General features: G+C 42.4%; 1 protein-coding gene across 1 annotated transcript in view; it reads right to left on the reverse strand.

The window, feature by feature from the left end:
- Positions 1–208: 208 nt before the first annotated feature.
- The window catches only part of Slc9a9 (solute carrier family 9 member A9), a 631,054-nt gene continuing 612,195 nt past the window's right edge, over positions 209–19,067 (reverse strand). Inside the window, exons 15-16 of the mRNA XM_004663627.3 lie at positions 3,373–3,478; positions 209–1,833 (exon numbers count right to left, since the gene is read on the reverse strand). Coding sequence (XP_004663684.1) covers positions 1,606–1,833; positions 3,373–3,478 — 334 coding nt within the window. The 3' untranslated portion in view covers positions 209–1,605. The remainder of the gene's footprint in view (positions 1,834–3,372; positions 3,479–19,067) is intronic.

The following is a 19,067-nucleotide window of genomic DNA, read 5'->3' on the forward strand; positions in this document are numbered from 1 at the left end:
AAATGTAGCTTACTTTGTAGAGTGCTTGCTTTGCATTGCTAAAGACCTGTGTTCAATTTCCAGCATTGCATAAACTGGACATAGTGGTATTATTTGTAATTCTAGCAGTTGGAAGGTAGAGACAGAAAGATCATAAGTTCAAGGTCATCCTTGGCAGCTTGGGCTATATAAGACCCTATCTCAAAAAAAATCATAACCAACACAATCATGCTCTGTAATAAACTTTTATTAGGATGAAGTCAGATTAGAAAACTTCCCTGTCTGCCATATTGGCTTGCAATGGCAAAATTACACTGAATTGAGTATAAAACAATTTGTGCCCCAGATCCTACTATTTGGAAGCAAGAAAGCTGACATGCACAGCAGTATGCCTGGCACCACAGGTTAAGGTTCAAGTCCTTATACTTGGTTAGTGGTCAGCAAAGCATGCGTTAGTTTTAAGATCTGAGCCCGAGGAAGACATTATTCCCAACTTCCTCAAAAGCAGACCCAGCCGTCTATCCTGGGCACCTACATGTGGAGCCTGCTCTTTGGAGCCTACTGTGAGGCTCTGCTTTCCCAGAAAAGCTAGGCTTGAGGTATCTTAGGGCTTCAAAGGCACAGGTCATGCAGCTGAATTAGAAACTATAGCATTGTTCTTTTCAATGCAGCCATGAACCATGCTGGGATGGGGGGTGTCCTGATGCTTGTCCTTGGATCCTCAGTGTGACCCAAATGCCATCAGCCTCACTCCCTTAGCGCCTCTGCTGCCAAGCAGCTCCCAGTGCTGAACGTGGGAAAGATTGGGGCTCTTGCAAGTCTCCTCCCCCCACGTGGACAGCAACAGGTGCTGTAAACTCTGACTACCCAGCATGCAGAGGGAACCTACTATGGACACAAGAGTGGCTCTAATGTAAGCAAGCAAGGTGAGGAAGGCAGGCGCATCCTCACACAGAACATGGAGTGTGGAAAAGAAACCAGCTTTCTCTGGAAGGGATTCTCCCAAAGGGGAAAGAGGCACTGAACCTGGTGTAGACACACCTAGTGACAAGCAGCCCTTTGGCGCAGTCGAGGCACAGTGTGTAAAGGACATCATCAAGGACAGCAGGGAATTTTTCTGAGGCCAGCACCAGTGGGCACTGGGCATTAACCGGAACCTGTGTATGGTCCTGGGTCATTAGAACAAGTGGAGTCGTGTCTGAAAAGATAAGACTTATCACTTACTGCCCCCACAGGCGCATCATTTTTACACTCAGAAGCTATTTTCCTCTTATTAACACTCTGTAACGAAGAAGGGGGTCGAATCCACAGTCCAGGTGAAGGACCTGGATGGAGAGCTGCCTGCCGAATGGGAACCTGCAGACTCAGCCCGATGACAGCTAGACCTGACACCCCTGGCCCCCCACCCAATCCAGCAGTAAAGCCAGCTGCCATCAGACAATTAAATTATGTTGTATAACAAAGAGGGAAGGTAACAAATTCTCTTTTCTGAAGGCACGAGAGGGTACTGTGGCAAGGTTTTGATTCTCTCCAATTGATGCTCTCGCTGCCACACCTCCCCAGCTGGGCTGGCCTTCCTCAGCAGTCTCACATTACTTGTGATGGCTTCTGCACTGATCTTGCCAATTAATCCATCTGTGATTGACCTGGAGTCTGCTCAAGTTTGAGCTCATAGCTTCCAAGGCCGAGGTCTCCCTCATAGAGGTTCTCTTTGCTTGGCGTCTGGGGTGAGGCTTTCTTGTCCAGACTTAGCTTTGTGGGAGGCCTGCCTGCTGAAGGGCTTGGCTCCTGGTAATTCATGGCAAGTTCATCCTGGTTTACAATGCATTCTACATCATCCTCTTTTAGGTGTTCCTGGGTTTTGAGAGAGAGAGAGAGAAAGAGAAAGAGAGAGAGAGAGAGATCACTTAATGATGACAATAGCAGTATTATAGTCCCACAGTGTAAGAAAAGTAGGATATTCCTTTTGTTTTTATCAACTGCCTTGTTTTGCTGGGTTGGTCTCTGCTTGGGCATGGCATCTTTGGAAAACTTGGCTCTCTGCACAGCCCTGAGGGGTCTCCAGGCCCAAGGTGAGCAGATTCCAGAGGTGTTCCTCCTTACATTGAGGGAGGAAATCCTCCTACCTTTCAGAAAACTCTCAAAGAATAATTAGTTATATTTGATTTTAAAAGATGTTAAGCCAGGTGTGGTGGTGCACGCCTTTAACTCTAGCACTTGGGAGGCAGAGGTAGGAGGATCACTGTGAATTCGAGGCCACCCTGAGACTACATAGTGAATTCCAGGCCAGCTTGGGCTAGAGCAAGACCCTGCCTTGAAAAACAAAAACAAAAACAAACAAAAAAAGGGCTGGAGAGACGGCTTAGTGGTTAAGCGCTGGCCTGTGAAGCTTAAGGACCCTGGTTCGAGGCTCAACTCCCCAGGACCCACGTTAGCCAGATGCACAAGGGGGCGCACACGTCTGGAGTTCTTTTGCAGTGGCTGGAGGCCCTGGCGCACCCATTCTCTCTCTCTCTATCTGCCTCTTCCTCTCTCTGTCTGTTGCTCTCAAATAAATAAATAAAAATAACAAAAAAATTAAAAAACAAACAAACAAAAAAAGAGATGTCCTTTTTAAAAAAACACATTTCTTGGGATAAGTGTCATAAGATTAAAAATAATTGGCAGTCACCCTAGCGGGCAGAATATAATGTCAGAAGGGAACAGTGATGGCCAGTGATGTCTTCCTCATGCAGAGGCTCCATATAGAAGGGGAGGATTAGAATGTCAAGTCTTTATTGGTTTGGGAAGGCCACACTAAATTACTATACAGAGAGGTCTAGTAGGTGGCCCTTAGGGCCTTTAGCCTGCTCCTGCAGCATGCCAAGAGCTTGTTGAAAGTTTTTGAGGTGAGGCCTGAGAATTTGGATTTCCATCAGGTTCCTGAGTGAGGCTGCTTCTGCCGGAGAACCTGAGCTGTGGTTCAGCATGTGTGGGGGGCTGCCGGCCCACCACCCTCTCCAGTGTCGCCAGCTCTCAGGCTGGCACTCATTAGTTTCCTTACTCTCTGATTTGCTGGTAATCATTCTACTTGCTTCTCAGAATTTTTTTATCCCACCACCCTGAGCTATAAAACATAGTCCTAATATTTAAAACCCCCAAACACAGCAGTTTGTGAGAACACATTACTTCTTTTACATTTTCTAAGTTCATTTTATGGTTAAAAATATTGATTACAATAAAAAAATGCCCTTTCAAAAGAATAAGCCAGCCTCAGCAACAACTGAACAGAGAAGTGAATGCTTCATGCAATAAATTAAAAAACAAACAAGTGCACTCTTCCTTAAGCCAGAGAGCGAGGCCCCTGAGGTGCCTATCAGGGCGGACCAAGCTCATCCCACGCACGTCACTCACCGCATAGGCCTGGGGACTAGTGAGCAGCCTGGAGAGCGGGCCGCACCATGCAGGTAACGTGGCGGTCAGTGGAGGACCCGAGTGGGTTAAGATGGGTTTCAGGTATCTGCGAGGCCTGTTAAGGAAGACTTCTCAAAAGGAAGTTAGGGTTTCATTCCCATAGCAGAAATCTTTACATACCACCAGAAAGACAGCAGGAAGTATTTCAGAAAATGTTCAGTGATTTTAGAGCCGGGTAGTCAACATAGTTTTTCCAAAATTCTTTCCCCCCCCCACTATTCAATATAGTCACTTTATACTTCATACACCAATGCACTTCTCTACAAAATTACATAAATAAGCTGGTGCCAGGTTTATTCTATTGTCTAGCACCTGTCTTTCTTGTCTCTTCATCCCCAAAATGCTCTAACCAGCTAGAAGAAAAACCTGTTCATCTGAAGCCATTATGTTTCCCTCCAATCTATCAATAATGGAATCCCCAGTGGCTGCTACATATTGCTTATTATTATTATTATTATGGCTGAAAGAAAAGTAGTGGAATTATTTCTCCATTCCATCAGAAATGACTTTTAAGTTTTATATTATTTCCTCTGCTGGAGAATATTTTACCTCATCAACTTTCTGAAAAGCTATAAAGAAGGATCTGGGATAAAAAGAAAAGCAGTTAGCATTGGTTGACTCATGAAGATTTACAGTCACCCGTAGGCACTGGGAGTGGGAGAAGGTCTCAGAGAGGACTATGGAGACCACCCATAGCTGGAGATGACCACTCTTATTCCCATGATGTCCTGAGCAGGTGGACACAGGGTCAGGATGGGGCTGGCAGAAAAGCAGCTTGGAAACCCGGATACCCACGGACATGGCTTGGGTGTGATGGGAGGTGACAGGCCCAAAAGATATAAATGTGCCTGCAAGTCCACTACAAATGGGAATGTTGACCCCTTGTAGATGGGTGGCTGGCGAGCCCAGCTGAGGACCAGGAAAGAAATTAATGTTCAGAGACTGGCATGTGCTGTCACATCTTATAAGCGCATCTACAAATCTGGAAATCTCTTGATGATCTTTCATTAATTTTCATTAGACTGTTATTTCCTTCATTTTATGGATGAAGGAACTGAGGCCTGAGGATATGATGATTTTATATTACTCTAAGGCTCCCTTGGTGAGTTTGAACCCACCATCACCACCTTCAGAAGAGGGTAATTTATCAGGGCAGAATCATGCAGTGTACATGGTGGTTGGAATCAGATGTCCCCCACAAACTTGTGTTTGTTCAGTGCTTGTCCCAAGATGATGGCAATTTGGGAGGTGGGGCATTGTAAGAGGTGTGTTGTTGGGGTGGCCTAGGCATGTTATAGCCAGCTAGCCTCCTCCTTGCAAGAGTTCAGCTCACTTCTTGCCGCTGTTTACCACCTGATGTGGCAGAAATCATGTCCAGCTTCTGCTTGTGCCATGCTTTCCCTCAAGTTTGTAAGCCAAAATAAAAACTTTTCTCCTACCAACTGTTTCTGGTCAAGCGCTTTATTCCAGCAGCTGTATGGAAAGCAAGCGTAGAGCTCAGCACTACTGACAGGCTATGACCAGGTACATCAGGACACAGGGTCTTGCGTTGGCAGGGTTCGCTGTAAGCACAGGCCTTTGAAAATGCTGACTAGGGAGGCAAGGTATATAAAATCTGAAGTGTAAGGAAAATCCAGCCAACTTGATTTCTAGAAGGCAAGGTGGCAATGGGTCAGGGGCATTCTAGCGATGCCATTGGGAAAGGTGACCAGGTTTTTCAGGGCTTTAAGAGTGGAGGAGAGGGCTGGAGAGATGTCTTAGTGGTTAAGGTGCTTTTGTGCAAAGCCTAAGGACACAGGTTCAAAGCACCAGTACCTATGTAAGCCAGATGCACAAGGTGGCGCATGCCTCTGGAGCTGATTTGCAGTGGTTAGAGGAACTCTCTCTCAAAAAAATAATTTTTTTTTTAAAAGGGTGAAGGAGAGGCCTGGGCAACCTTCACTGAGTTTCTCAGGATATTGGGAAATAAAAATGACAAAACAAGGTTATACAAGTACAACATAATCTATAGTTGTGGTAAGATTACTCTGATAATGTCTTTAAGTCATGTATGATGTCATTAGTGGTAATACTTAAAGGCTACATTACTATCTTTTGGTGACTATTAGGACTGGATCCAATGGGACCATCTGGTATCCTGTGGACAGGCTGTGGGGCTTTCACACAGAAGACCTGGACATGAATGCTGGCTCTGCCTTGTGACCCATAGTCTAGTTATAAACCCTTCTGAATTATGACTGCTAGCTGAAAGATCATATGTAGAAAGGGTTTTAAACCTTGACACTCTATTTAAATTTTGTTATATATATTTATTTATTGTGGTGCTGAGCTACACTCCCAGTCCTCCTTTTACTTTTTTTTAAATTGAGAATGGGTTCCACTATATTGTCCAGGCTGGTTTTGAACTTCAGATTCTCCTACCTTAGCCTTTTAGGTAGCTGGATTAAAGGCCTAGAGCTGAAACTATTTATTTTATTTTTAAAATTTATATTTCAGCAGGCCTCTCAGTCCTTTCACTGCGTCATTGCTCAAGTAGTGGCTGGAACCAGCAGTGAAGGCAGACAGCAGCGGCCACTCTGGTCATTTGGTGCAGCATCAGAATTCATGGGCTTAAGCAAGCCCAACACCCAGTTTGTTTTGGTTAAAAAGCAGCCTTCTGAGCTGGGTGTGGTGGCACATGCCTTTAATCCAAGCTCTCAGGAGGCAGAGGTAGGAGGATCACTGTGAGTTTGAGGCCACCCTGAGACTACACAGTGAATTCCAGGTCGGCCTGGATTAGAGTGAGATCCTACCTTGAAAAACCAAAACCAACCAACCAACCAACCAACCAACCAAACCCCAACCTTTTCTGGTTAAAATAATGCCCTGTGAGGGTGAGCAGGAACAGATGGGTGAGGGCAAGGCGGGCAGCACTGCTGATGTGCCTCTCTCTGGGGAAGCACATGGTGCCCTTGAGTATGGTAGCCATGGTGTGAGTCAAGGGAAGGAGGCGCACACTCTGTGTGAAGGGCGAGGGGCGAAGCGCTGTGCCCTGCTGCAGCGGACGTGGAGCTGAGCGCAGGTGCCCCCACATCCTAGATCACTCACTGCTGGCCATATACCGTGTGCTCGATAGGTAGCTGCTGAATTTTTGGCTTATAGATCTAATCAAGGGTAGAGTGAGGGATAGAGGCAGATTCTGAGTAACTTTCAGAGAAGAATTAGAAGGGCAGCTGACCGTCAACAAGTAAGGGTTTCCCCAAGATTAGAGGCTAGGAAAAGTCAAATAAAAAAAATGGGCCACTTGAGCCTGCGTTGTAAGACAGTGAAGACCCTCCTCCCACCAAGAAAACACCGAGTGCCAATGGCATAGAACGAGGTGCTTAAAAATTATCATTGTGGGGCTGGAGAGATGGCTTAGCAGTTCAGGCACTTGTCACTAAAGCCAAAGGACTCAGGTTTGTTTGTTTACTTAGTACCCATGTAAAGCCAGATACACAAAGTGGCACATGTATCTGGAGTTCATTTGCAGTGGCTGAAGGTTTTGGTGTATCTCTTCTCTCTCTCTCTCTTTCTATCTCTTTCTCTCTCTGTCAAATAAATAAATATAAAAATTACCATTGTGTTTTACACACTCATGTGCACACTCACTTGTTCCTTCACATGTTTTGGCTTTTAGGTGTGTCTGTAGGACAGAGACAAGGTGCCCATGCAATATGGGTTACCTCATAGAACTCTCCCGTCACTGGCCCCTTGGGAGCAGGGCTGTTCCCTTCACCCAAACATAGTGTCTGGCACATCTAGTTGCTCAGAGGAATGACTGCTTAATCAACTAACACAATAGGCTCAGAACAGGCTAATAACTTACTAACTGGAATGCAGCAGAGCTGGCCTGAGACCGGGGGGGGGGGGGCTCTTCTCCTATATTTATCTGCTCCCCCTTGTGATAGAGACACTGGAAAACTGGACTTGCCTAGTCGGATGGCTGAGTGCAATCGGAGCATCCGAGACTTTCTAAATTCTTCATTGGTAAGCACTATCTGGAAAGTGGCTGAATCTCCAAGGTTACCTGAATTATTAAAAAGTAAGAAAAATCTTTTGATCTACAAAAACACCTCAACTGCAGATTTTGCAAAATGTGTTATTTTTCTCATCAGGCTATAGTGTATGTTTGGGGAGGAGGATTCCCCACTGGGTATTTTGGTATGGCTAGTTTTGCTTCTCTAATAAGCTAGAAATGCACTGAGATAAAATGTTAAGCTCTTGGGGAAAAACAATGACTTTTCTCATTCTTAAAGGGCATAAATTTGGGAATCACACTTCGGTTCAGGAGCGAGTGGAAGCTGGAACTCTACCCAGTGCTTAACATGCATGAAATAGGAGAGACAATTATCAAATGCACCTTCTCCTTTGGTCCAAGCTACCAGAGCTGAATTTAGTCCTGAACTGCACTCACAACTGAAACGCCTGGCCATGGGCTTCTTGCTATCTTTGTTTGTTCTGGTTTGGATTATTTAGGTTACCGGACGTGGTTCAGTGTAAGTTGCCAAGACCAGTAGCTCCACAGCTTGCTTGTGTTTGCTCACCTTCAGTGGCTTTGCACAGGTAGGAGAGACACAAAAAGTCCAAGCAAAGACCCAGTTGTGCAACTGAACACCTGCCCTTTGAAAGGATGAGCCTCTGCTGATGCTCCCACAACCCGGAACGGACTAAAGCTTTTGTTCTGTCCACGTTCCTCTGTTGGATGAAACCCTCACCCCCACTGTGACTTCATGTGGACAATGGAGCCTTTGCACCATAAGTAGAGTGTGATGAGCCCTGCCGTCTCTCTCCACTTCATATGAAGAGGTCATGTGAAGACACAGCCACCTGCAAGCCAGGAAGAGTCCTCTCCAAAACCTGACCATTCACTTTTTGACTGTTCTGTCCCCAGAACTGTGAGCAAATGAAGATCTGTTTTTTAAGCACCCACTCTGGTGTTTGGTTATGGAAACCCCAATGGAGTTAGATATACTGTCTCCCTGGCCCCTCCAGCCTTAGGTTTGAGAGTCCTGTGAGCTATACTCTATCTTGGTTTTCCCTAAGTTTGTTGCACAGTGAAAATAATCTAACATCTTTATTGACAATTCAGCAGTTGGGGCTGGAGAGATGGCTTGGCAGTTAAAGGCTGTTGCTTGCAAAGCCTAATAACCATGCTTGATTTCTTAGTACCTATGTGAAGTCAGATGCACAAAGTGACAAATACATCAGGACTTTGTTTGTAGTGGCAAGAGGTCCTGGCATGCCCATTCCCCACCCCCTCCTTGCAAATAAATTAATGAAAGTTAAAAATATTGTAGAAGTCAAGCTCCCTTGGAGATTCTAATTCAGGTCTGGAATTGACTTGGAACGATAATCTGTAATTTTGTTTGTGTTGTTGTTTTTGTGAGACTGGCTCTTGATATACAGTCTAGGCTAGCCCAGAACTCACTTTGTACCCAGCCTAGCATCAAACTCTTAACAATCCTCCTGCCTTAGCCTTGGAATTATAGGCATAAGTCATCATGCCTGAGCTTTTCATTCATTCATTCTGAGGGCCTCTGCCATTTTAGCCAGAACTCCAGATGACCAGTGGTCAGGTAAGTGGAATGCAGTAGGCTTTCTCTGGGATACATATGACCCTCCATGTGCCATGTAAACCTTGGATAGGGAGATAGAGCATGTTTGTTCATGCCTGTAAAGTTATAATTAGTAGGATGGTGACAAATGTAAGGAAAGGGCAATTGGCCCTGAACCCAGTCCTATGTAATGGCTTCTCTCAATTGCTTTACTCTGCTGGAGGGATAGCACAGGCACTTGGCTTGAGAAAATGAATACCTGATGTTGTTCCTGGGTTAAGGCGCATCAGATCTCAGGTTGTAGAGGAAGACTTCATCCCTACAATGAGCACTTTCTTGTAATATACATGCTTGGCAAATGGCTCTCACATAAAGATACCATGCATGTCAGTCCCCAGATACATAAAGAAGGAAACTACATACTTTATATATGGTTTTCAGGAATATTCTACTCTGCACTCATTCCCAAGGCATGTCTATTTGTTTTACTTCTCTTTACCCATGCAGATGCCTTCCTGTCTCATTCTTTTCTAATCCATTCTCACCTGAATTTTTAGAGTGTCTTTAGTTTCCTGAGTCAGCTTGCCACCAAAGATGACAAGGGACCAGTGCCAGATGAGTGGGGAAGACAAGTACATCCCCTATTGGACTCTGGCTCTCCAAACCCAAAGGTTTCTGCAGAACACCTGGGATCCCCTTATGTATGACTTCCTGAGCCACACATTGCTATTTATAAGAGTACCCAGGGGCCAGGCTAACAGAGGACACCCAGAATTATAAACACCAGTTGCTTTTTGATTCCAATATACAAATGACACCCTTTCTGTTTGGCTCTTAGGAAATGTAGCCTAACAAATTGTACCCTCCCTCTTCCCTTTGGAGATGTCAGATTCCATCATCAGACATTCACTGTTGCCTTGTTGGTTAAGGAGGTAACGAGCCACTCTGAGGAGCTTAGTGTTTTTAGGAGGATGGCTTCTATAAAGTATCTTCGTCCCTCTGTTCCCTGCGGCTCAAGGGAGAAATTCTTGCTGTGCCGAATGTTTGCAGGGCACATGGCTGAGTGGGACCCTGCCTTTGTAGCAGTGGCTCTGTTTCAAGAATAATCAATGAAGATGGTGCCCTCTCCCAGATCATCCATGAAGTCCTGGTTGTGAAACAAGGGCACAGCAAGAGACTTTCTAGTTCATTCACATAATCATGTGAAAATGTGTTCTTTTGGTTAACAGTTCTGAGCTTAACTATCTTAAAGGAAATTGCTCTAGACAACATCAGGGCCAGAGAGGAAGTAGCATATGTCAGAATAAACACGGATGGGCTCAGTACTGCCTGGAGGAAGCCAAGGGAGGGGTGAATGGCTGTGAAAAGCCCTCTTCAGTCTGGTCTCTGAGCTCTACTCCTCACACGTCCACCTGGAGAAAGCTGTCCCTTCAAGCCCAGGCAGGTATGTCCCTCCTCCCTGTAGTCTTCCTGGACCTGCCATGCTGAGCTGCTTCAGCTCCACACTGCTTGAGTAGGCATGCATGCACAGCAGTGCAAGAGCATTAATCACAGTCTTGAAACTGATTGTATCAGAACATCCTACTCTAGGCTCAGAACGACAAGGGATCAAGAATTGTGCACATCTAGTAGTTTTGGCAGTGCTAGGATTGAACCCAGGGCCTTGTGCCTTCTGTATACTAGGCAAGCATATTTGATCATGTTTTGAAAAAAAAAAATGTATGTATGTTTTGGTTTTTCGAGGTAGGGTCTCACTCTGGTCCAGGCTGACCTGGAATTAACTCTGTCATCTCAGGGTGGCCTTGAACTCATGGCAATCCTCCTACCTCTGCCTCCCGAGTGCTGGGATTAAAGGCGTGCGCCACCACGCCCAGCTGAAAATATTCTTACTGTAAAAAGAAACAGGGATTTGGAAAACCTAATAAATACCACACATAGGTTAATAAATCTTTATAATTCAAGGAAACCATGCATACTGCAAACATGACTTGTCACCCATCCTCAAGGTCCCTTCCACTGTTCCATCCCCATTATTGCTTCTATCTTCTCCCACAAGGAGCTGCTGCCCTGCCTCATGTTCTAATCGTGTCCTGAACTTACAGTTTTATCATCCACATGTCCCATACACTACAGTTTAGTCTTGTCCACTAAGATGTATGTGAATTCTTGTAATGTACAGGACCCTTTTAGTTTCTTTGCACTTTAACTCCTGATGATCCACTTGACCTCTGGAGTTCCCCACACTCTGCATTTTGCTGACTGGAACCTCAAGTACAGATCTGATGTTCTTCTGCCCTTGGTATTTCCTGCATACTTCCAGTTGTTTCCAGAGATTGGCTCGGGATTATGTTCTGTTCATATCTGATCATCTCTCTTGATGTGGTACTTACTGTATCTGTTTGCACATTGGGAATTGAAAAATAGGAAATTCTATCTTTAGAATATTTCATTAGATGGAATATTTTTATGAGACAAATCATTTACTCAATTGGTAGGTTCTGTGGTACATTTGATAGGGAAGACAATGTTTGATTCATCCCATATATTTATCAACTTTTGAGATAACACTTTATTCCCTCTCACTTTTGTTTAAAAAACATTCATTTATTTATTTGTAAGCACAAAGTGTGTGTGTATGTGTGTGTGTGTGTGTGTGTGAGAGAGAGAGAGAGAGAGAGAGAGAGAGAGAGAGAGAGAGAGACAGAGAGACAGAGAGACAGAGAGAGAGAGAGAATGGATGGGCATAACAGAGTCTCCAGCCACTGCAAATGAACTCCAGATGCATGTGCCACTTTGTGCATCTGGCTTTAAGTGGGTACTGGGAATAAAACCCAGCTCATTAGGCTTTGCAGGCAAGCACCTTAACCACTGAGCAATTTCTCCAGCCCTCCTCTCATTTTCTAAAGGTGATTAATTCTTTGCTTAAATATCATCATAATGTGATGGATTTAAATGCATTTAATTGCAGTTATTATTGTTATTCTCAAATTGACTCATTTTTGGTCAGTGAGTCTTTTCAAATTGGCTCCAGAGTCCTAATGACATGATTCCCCTATCTTTGAGAAATACTTGGGTCACCTATCTGTGTGATGAGTTTTCTAGGTTCATTTTATATAGCTCCTGTCTTAGACTCTGAACCAAAAAAAATCCCCAAAATTTCTGATTTCTTTTACTGAAAAATTGCATTTCAAAACCAAGCTCTCAACACTAAGGATTGCTCTGTAAATTTTAGCAATGAATTCTCTTTATTGAAAAAAAGGCCGAGTTTATAGAATTCCTAATTTCTATGGAGTAAATGCTCTTCTTATAGCATTTTTCAGGATACTAATATAATGTTATTGAATGTGGAGTTGGGAGAATTTGCATGCCATCTGTTCTTCTCAGCTAGCACTACATATCTCTGGTTATATATCTCATGAGTCCTTACAGATACTTCCAAGCGAAGTTCAAGTTTCTGATTTTCTAGGACACAAAGAATAATAAAATTAGAATATTCCATAATTACTCCTTTCTTTTCTCCTATGTCACACACAGAATAATGCTACTATCACAATAACCATTACCTCAAATGTTAAAGTTTTGCATATTCCAAAATATATTTTGTAGTAAAACATTTTTGTGGGCCAGAGAGATGGCTCAGTAATTCAAGACATGTACATACTTGCCAGCCTACTAGCCTGAAGCTAATTTCTCAGCACCCACACAAAAGTGGGGCATGTAGTCAGATTCCCTTAGTCAGAGACTCATATTTCAGAGAGAAACCCCCACTGCTTTCTGGAGAAGAGTGGACTTGCACACTAAAAATCTCTCACATAACTTTGCACACTCACCTTTTTAAAGGGGTTTTCAATTTATTTATTTGAGAGACAGAGACAAATAGAAAGAGGGAGAGAGAATGGGTGCGCCAGGGTCTCTAGTTTCTGCAAACTCCAGACATATGTGCCACCTTGTGAATCTGGCTTTTGTGGTCCTGGGGAATCAAACCTGGGTCCTTTGGCTTTTCAGGCAAATGCCTTAACCATTAAGCAACCACCCTAGCCCTGAACACTTCCTATAACCCAAACTGCTGTCACTCCTGGTTGTAGAATCCGCTTTATTTTACAGATGGAAAAGAAAATGGAGGAGAGTCAAGATCCACTGATAAAACAAGAAGATCACCTACTGCCTGCTAGGAAACTTGCCGCCTCTCCCACATCTTCCAGAGCCCAGGGGAACGTGCAGTGGAAGTGGCACCATGAATCTCTTACTGCTAACCTGACGACCAGCTCCCGGGTGATAGTGGCAGACAAGGTGATCAAGCACAACCTACCAAAACAGAAATTCAGAGTCTGCAAAGAACTCAGCACTAAATCAGACTGCCAACAGCCCTGCCATGGCTCCGGGAACATTGCGGAAGTAGGGGTAAAAGAATTGTGAGAGCTACAGAGTGGGTGAGAAGCATGGCCCCCACTATTCCATTGGGACTGACTGAGGCCCTCGTGACCCCGCAGTAAATCCCATAACCCCACAGAGGAGGGCTTCAGGAAAATAGGAACAGGGGAGAGGAAATAAAAGTGTATGATCTGTTAAAAAATAATTATTCTTGTTAAAGTGGTACATGTGTTTGCTTGTGAGTTACCTGGCCTGGTGTACACGTAGCGCCAGCGTAAAACAAGTGAAAACAGTAATAGAGACCCCATCCCGACAAGAAGACAGACGAAGAGGATAAGCATCTAAGCTTGTCTTTTGACTTCCACATGTGTGCAGTGGGATGTGGGCTTCCCTCACAGATGTACCACACATACATATGCACATAAATACTTGGAAAATTCCCTGTTTACAAAAACCTACAGTACAATATAGATAGCTGCCCTACATATATTGTCTGAACATACAACTGTTAATACTCGCTCTCCTACTTAACCCTCCTTTAGTCCTAGCTCAGCAAGTCACTACATATTGAATGCTCCTTGGCAGAGCTCATGCCAACGTCTCTGTAGTCATTTTGATTGAAGCTTGTTATTCAATCGATCCCTTAGGAAAGGCTCATGGGATCAATATTCTCTACATTCTTATCTATTGATAATAGTCTGTGCCTATTGTATTTTGAAAGTCAAGTTTTTGGAAATAAAATCATTGGCTTATGCTTTTAAAAAGTACTTTAAATATATTATTCCATTTATTTAGCTCCTGAAAAGTATAATGAAAATGCCATTTTTGACTCTTATGATTCATATTTTTTTCTAATACCCCAAAGACCTTTTATTTAGAGTTCATTAATATTACTAAAACTTGTCTTCTGTCTGTTATAGGCAACAGTCATAGGCATAAGGTGTTCCAAATGCACCATTTCAGGGAAGTTGGGATTTATTCTGATTCTTTGCTGCCACATTTTGGATGTGAAGGTACCCCTCAAAACTTATGTATTGAAGACTTGATCCCTAATGCAGTGATGTTCAGAGGTGGGGCTCTGAGAGGTTGTTGGGTCATGAGAGCGCTCACCTCATGAATGAATTAATGATCTATTGATGAGTACATAGCTGAACAGGATATTAGAAGATGAGCCTAGTGGGAGGAAGTAAGTGGGAAGTATGTTCTTGAAGGGCATTTTAGGATTCTCTTCCCTTCCTTTCCTTTCTGCCTGGAATGAGGTTAAGACCCTCCTTCAGCCATGATGTTCTGCCTTTCCTCAGCCTACAGCACGGGAGTCCATTACAGATGGGAACTCTTCAATTACAAGCCACAATAAACCTAGCCTTAAAAAAAACAAAAAACATTTTGTTTATTTATTTGGGTGGGGGAGAGAAACAGATAGAAAAAATGGACACACCAGGGCCTCTAGCCATGGCAAATGAACTCCAGACTCATGCACCCCTTGTGTATCTGTCTTATGTGGGTTCTGGGGAATTGCACCAGGGTTCTTAGCTTCACAGGCAAATGCCTTAATGGCTAAGCTGTCTCTCCAGCCCAAACCTACCCCTTTACTACACATTTTTCTCAGGTATTTTGTGAATTCATTTGCTTTGCTTTCCTTCTTCAAGGTCTCCTGATTTCTGGATATTTCATGTCACTTTTGCTCAAATTGTTTTCATATGTTTCTTCACTTTTTTTTCTTAGTTTTTTCTTCTTCTCATGTGATATTTCTCTGAAGATAGTAAACACTGTTTATTTGCTTCCATATTCTTTTTCACATAGTCATGCTCTCTAAAATAATTTTCCTTTTCTTTTAAACTATTTCCAGTTTGTTTTTCTAATTTGGATTAAGGTTGTTATGCCATGTCTTGTGTCATTTTCTTATTGTATTTTAACTTAAAAAGTAGGATGGAATAGTTTAGATTCATTTTCATAGGTATATGGGTATATATTTCTGACATACTTTCCTTGTCTATGGATATGATATTTTATTCTTCACATTCTGATTTTTCTTATAAGAACTACATGGAATTTAGCTTTCATTCTTTTTTTCATTGCTCATTATAATATGAGATTAGTTTTCTTAAGGAAACTAGGAAAAAGGAAGGATGCAAGCTGTAGGATAATTTCTCCAATTTCAGTCTCTTACTGAATAAAATATAGCTTTGAATATTGAGGCTTGTATACTGAGCTTTCTTGCCTGCTTGTCTCACTCGCTGCTCTGGACCTCATTTCTTCTGCGTCCACTATAGGTGGGTTCCCTTTGCTCTAGGTTCTTGCCTGCTCCAGTAACTTTGTTCTAAGTTCATTAGGGATAAAGGCCTATAGTTTTCTTTCCTTGTTGCATTTCTGTCTGGTTTTGGTATTAGGGTGATGCTAGCTTTATAAAAGGAGTTGAGGAGGATTCCTTGGTCTCTGATTGTGCAAAACCGTTTGAAAAAAGTTGGTTTCAGTTCTTCAATGAAGGTTTGATAGAATTCGGCTGAAAAGCTATTTGGTCCTGGACTTTTCTTTTTGGGGAGGTTTTTGATTACCTTTTCAAGCTCCATGGATTTGATAGGTTTGTTTAGGAGATTAATCTGCTCTGAGTTTAATTTTGGTAGGTGGTATGTGTCTAAGAATTCATCCATTTCTTCCAGATTATTTAATTTTGTGGAGTAGAGGTTTTAGAAGTATGCCCTGATGATTCTTTCAATTTCAGTGATGTCTGTTGTGATCTCTCCTTTTTCATTTCTGATTTTGTTAACTCGAGACTTCTCTTTTTTTTGTTTGATCAAGTTGGCCAGGGGTTTGTCAATCTTGCTTATTTTCCCAAATAACCAGTTCTTTGTTTCATTAATTTTAAAAGTTGTTTTCTCAGTTGTCAATTCATTAATTTCTGGTCTAATCTTGCTCATTTCTTTCCATCTAGAGCTCTTTGAATTGGAGTCTCCTTGTTTTTCATTGCCTTCAGGTGGACAGTCAGGTCATTAGTCATTAATTTGGGATCTCTCTGTCTTTATAATGGAGATATTTAGGGCTATGAATTTTCCCTTTAGGACTACCTTCATTGAGTCCCGTAAGTTTTTGTAGGTTGCGTTTTCATTATCATTCAATTCTAGGAATTTTACAATTTCTTTTTCGATTAATTCCATGACCCATTCATTGTTTCAAAGTGTATTGTTCATTTTCCAGTAGCTGGAGAGTTCTTGATGTGTCTCTTGTTGTTAATGTCTAGCTTTAAAGCATTGTGATCTGACATGATGCAGGAAGTCACTTCAATTTTCCTGACTTTATGAAGGCATGCTTTATGGCCTAATATATGGTCAATTTTGGAGAAGGTTCTATGGCCTGCTGAGAAGAATGTGTATTCTGTAGAGTTATGTTGGAAAGTTCTGTGGGTATCAATTAGGTCTGGTTCATTTATGATGTTGTGGAGCTTTATTATTTCCCTGTTGATTTTCTGCTTGGATGATCTCCTACTGATGATAGTGGAGTATTGAAGTCTCCAACTATGATGATGTTGGTGTTTACTTCTGTTTTATTGTTAAGTAGATTTGTTTTTATAAACTGTGGTGCACCTGTATTTGGTGCATATATATTTATGATTGTGATGTGCTCATATTGGACCATTCCCTTGCTGAGTAAGGAGTGACCTTCTTTGTCCTTTTTGATTGCTTTTGGGTTGAAGTCTATTTTATCAGATATTAACACACAGTTGTTTTTTTATTTCCATTTTATTTATTTATTTTTATATTTCAAGGTAGGGTCTCACTCTAGCTCAGGCTGACCTGGAATTCACTATGTAGTCTCAGGGTGGCCTTGAACTAACAGGGATCCTCCTATCTCTGCCTCCTGAGTGTGGAGATTAAAGGTATGTGACACCACACCCAGCTTGTTTTTTATTTCCATTTGCTTAGAATATCATTTTCCAATCTTTCACACTGAGGAGTTGTCTATCTTTAGTAGGAAGGTGAGTTTCTTGAAGACAGTTTTTTTTTATCTACCCTGATAACTTGTGTCTTTTGACGGGTGAGTTAAGACTATTAATATTTAAGGTTATTACTGTAAGGTTTGAATTAATCCTTGCCATGATGAGGTATTTTATGGGGTTTGTACTATTTTGAGCCTGGTCTATTTTGGTTATTGTGATTTTTTTTTTTTTGTTGGCTCTTGAGATTGGTTGTTTGACTGTTTTGTGTGGAGTAGTTCCTCAAGTAGTCTCTGTAGGTTTGGTTTTGTGTTCATATAATTATAGAATTGACTTTCTTCATGGCAAGTTTTTCTTTCACCATCTATTATGAGGGACACTTTTGCTGGGTAGAGTAACTTGGGTTGGAAGCCATACTTTTTCAGACTTTGAAGTCTTCCATTCCAGGCCCTTCTGGCTTTTAGGGTTTCCATTGTGAAATCTGATCTAATTCTGTTGGGATTGCCTTTGTATGTTGTGAGTTGTTTCTCTCTTGCTGCTTTTAACACTTTCTCTTTGTTTTCATTGTGAAGAGTTTTACTATGACATGTCTTGGAGAGTTTCTTCTTTGGTCCTGTCTGTTTGGTGTTCTGTGGGGTTCTTGTATCTGGATGGGCCTCTCTTTTGAGAGATTTGGAAATTTTTCTTCAATGATTTTTGAATATATTCTCTATGCCTTTGGCCTGGATTTCCTCTCCTTCTGGTGTATCCATGATCTGGATGTTTGGTCATTTTAGGGTATCCCACAGTTCCCTTGTATTCTGTTCACAAGATTTTTTGAGCTTAGCAAAGCTTTTGTCCTTCCAATCAATTTCTTCTATCTTGTCTCTCAGGTCAGAGGTTCTGTCTTCCACATGAGTGACTATGTTGAAGAGGGGTCCTAGAGAGGTTTTTATGGTTTCTATATGATTTTTGTCTTCTGTTGTGTTATTTTGCATTGTGTCCATCTCTTTTTTGAGATACAATTTCAATTTGAGTTCTGATTGCTTCCTGGATTTCATTCTTGCATTTGATCAAGTCTTCATTAAGCTTAATCAACCAGTTATTGAGATCTTCCACTTCTTAGCTCACCTTCAATTTATTCATCTCTTTTGAGGGTTCTAACATTTTCTTCAGTCAAGTTAAGCTTACTGTTAAAAGCTGAATGCTCTGGGAGATGATTCTGTGCAATTTCACTGATACAATTATTGGTTCTTTGAAGTTTTGCTTCTAGTTCAGTGATTTTTTTTTTTTTTTTGATCAGGGTCTCATTGGTTGTTGTGTTTTCATTTTGGGAATGAATTTCTGTTGATTTCTCTATGATTTCATTGGAGGCTTCCATTGTACGACTAGGCATCCTTGGTGGAGATCTCTCAGTTTTCTGACTTTTGTTGGCTTTTTTGCATTGTGGTCTACCCATTTTAGGAAGACTCTTTATTTCAATGAGGAGGAAGCAAGTTTTTGTCCTGTAGCCAATACATCCTCTAACTCATGAAACAGGGATGTTGGTACCCAGTGTCCAGTCAGGATACCAGAGCAAGAGGCCTGATTCCACAGCACACACAGGGGCCAGGCCTCCCCAAACAAGGCACAACGAGACCTATCAGGACCAGGGTGCTGTGAGGAGGCTGAAACAGGTGTCTGGCCTACACATAGTTTGCATACTATTTGCACAGGGAAACCAGACCAGGGAGCTGGGTGGAGCTGGGAAACAGGGGTCTGGCCCACTCACTCCACAC

This window comes from Jaculus jaculus, chromosome 17 (genome assembly GCF_020740685.1).
Source record: "Jaculus jaculus isolate mJacJac1 chromosome 17, mJacJac1.mat.Y.cur, whole genome shotgun sequence".
In the NCBI taxonomy this organism is placed as follows: Eukaryota; Metazoa; Chordata; class Mammalia; order Rodentia; family Dipodidae; genus Jaculus; species Jaculus jaculus.